At 43.9% G+C, this 2,218-nt stretch overlaps 1 protein-coding gene across 1 annotated transcript in view; it reads left to right on the top strand.

Annotated features, from left to right (window-relative positions):
• LOC110300124 (myomesin-2-like) overlaps positions 1-2,218 on the top strand; it is a 70,168-nt gene that overhangs the window by 64,360 nt on the left and 3,590 nt on the right. Inside the window, exons 32-33 of the mRNA XM_029480673.1 lie at positions 1,212-1,375; positions 1,576-1,612. Of these exons, the coding sequence (XP_029336533.1) occupies positions 1,212-1,375; positions 1,576-1,612 (201 nt within the window). The remainder of the gene's footprint in view (positions 1-1,211; positions 1,376-1,575; positions 1,613-2,218) is intronic.

Here is a 2,218-nt window from a genome sequence, read left to right on the forward strand (position 1 = left end):
CGCCACCACGCCCGGCTACGAGTTACTTTTCTATCCTGAATTGGGTGCTCCAATGAGGGTTACCTGACAGAGCTATTTTATAGTAAAGAGGGCCAGGAAATTACTTTCTTTCATTGAACTATAAGAGTACACAGTGACCAGCAAGGATAATAGAATTACTATAAGCTCACAGCCAGTTCTTGGAAAACCTCCAGCTAGTCCTCTAAATTGTAGTAACTTGAAAATGATGTCTACACATGGATCATGTGTGAACTGTAAACATGTATTGTGTCCACATCAAGCAGACTGGCTTGTCAACAGGTGAGTGTGGTGTGACACTCTGCTGACTTGACAGTGACGGGATCAGGCGCTTTGGTCTTACTTATATCTTAAAAGTTGGGGTGGAATACATATAAAATAAAATTTATTATTTCATACACTGTAAGGGTGCAGATTAACCATGCCAGGGGGAACCTTCTCCAGGGCCTTTGGCTTCCACTGTACACTAGCTTCACTATTCTCTCTGCTCTTGAGTGTGGCAACTCTGGTGCACTTGGATTGTAGAAACATGTTTGTCCTCATGTGACACAACTTTTTAAATGTAGCATAATGTCCTCAGAATTCATGCATGCTGTAGTGTGTGTGCACTAGTTCCCTTCTTTTTAAAGGACCAGGAGTAATCCACCATGAGGATAAACTGTAGTTCAATTATCCATTCACTAGTCAGGGCCCATGTAGCTGTCCACATTGCCCATTGTGAATAGTGTTGCATGGATATTGAGTGTTGAAGTGTCTACAGATATTGAGCATTGAAGTGTCTACAGATGTTGAGTGTTCAAGTGTCTATGGATGTTGAGTGTTCAAGTGTCTCGGTCCCTGCTTTCAGCTTTTGAGCAGGAACCTAGAGATGGAATTGCCATGTTAAGACATGTGATCCATGCCTAATATTCTTAGGAACTGCCATTCTTAATCAAGTATTCTGAAGTTCTTAAAACTGTAGTCATTAGGCTTTTAGGGGTTTCAGGCCTAAGTTATTAATGTATTTATGTTTATATAGCCAGGAAAACCCAAAAACAAAACTTACTGTGCCATTGGCATGAGCAAGTTGAGTAGACTCTCCCCAACCAGATGTGAGCAAACAGACCCTTCTCACTCGGACATGCGAGTGTGCCCCGACAGGTGTGAACATAAGAACCGGAGGCTGTACTGAGCATGCCCACATTGCTTCCTAGAGAGGCCAAGATCTCCTCCAGTGAGCACATGCGGATTGGAGGGAGTGAGGAGATGGCATGGCTGCAGATCTGTGAGCCCACAGAGAAGGACAAGGGGAAATACACGTTTGAGATTTTCGATGGCAAAGACAACCACCAACGCTCGCTGGACCTCTCTGGACAAGGTACAAGAAGTTCGCCGTAGGGTACAACCCACTTCGGTACTGAAATGAAAAGGGTGCATGATAATCCACTGAACATCAAATCAATTGATTAGTTTGATGGCTTGTCAGTTTTCATTTTGTCACCTATCTAGTAGGACATCTGAGCAGACAAGAATTAAGNACTTGGGGACAAGAGTGACATATGGCTTGTTTCCTTGCAGCTTTTGACGAAGCCTACGCTGAGTTCCAGCAGCTCAAGTAAGGCCCACAGCTTGTTATCTCTGTGTCTGATGGGGCGAGGGCAGGCGGGTTTGTTCTGGACAGGATCATNGGGAAATGCCCTCGTGATTCCAAGGATACTCTGTTTCTGGGATAAATATAGCAATTTAAGTAATTCAATATGTATCAGGGCAACCATTTTCTTTCCCTATGTTAGAAAATGCATNGTGTATCAACTTCCTAGGGACACTAGAATCCTGGGCTGCTTTAAATGTATAAAATGATGGATATTGTAAATCATCATAACTCCAGGTGACATGCCACACAGAGCAACTGTTAAAAAATGCTTCAGAGCTTCAAACCAGTGTCTGAGTTTTATAATGTTAAAGCCGAGGACATTCCTTGGCTCTTACTTATCCGAGATGCCTTTGAGGAGTGGATATGTGAGAAGTATAATAAATTGAAAATTGACAGTTTAACAAAATGCCTGGGGCCTAGGGGCTGGCTTAGTTGATGAAGTGGGTCCTTGGAACCCGTGCTTACAAANGGAAGCTGGCTACAGAAGGGCACACCTGTAACCCGAGCACTGGGCAGGCAGAGACAGGAGCATCCCTAGGGTTTGGCCAGGCAGTCTAGCCAAATCTG

This window comes from Mus caroli, chromosome 8 (genome assembly GCF_900094665.2).
Source record: "Mus caroli chromosome 8, CAROLI_EIJ_v1.1, whole genome shotgun sequence".
Lineage (NCBI taxonomy): Eukaryota > Metazoa > Chordata > Mammalia > Rodentia > Muridae > Mus > Mus caroli.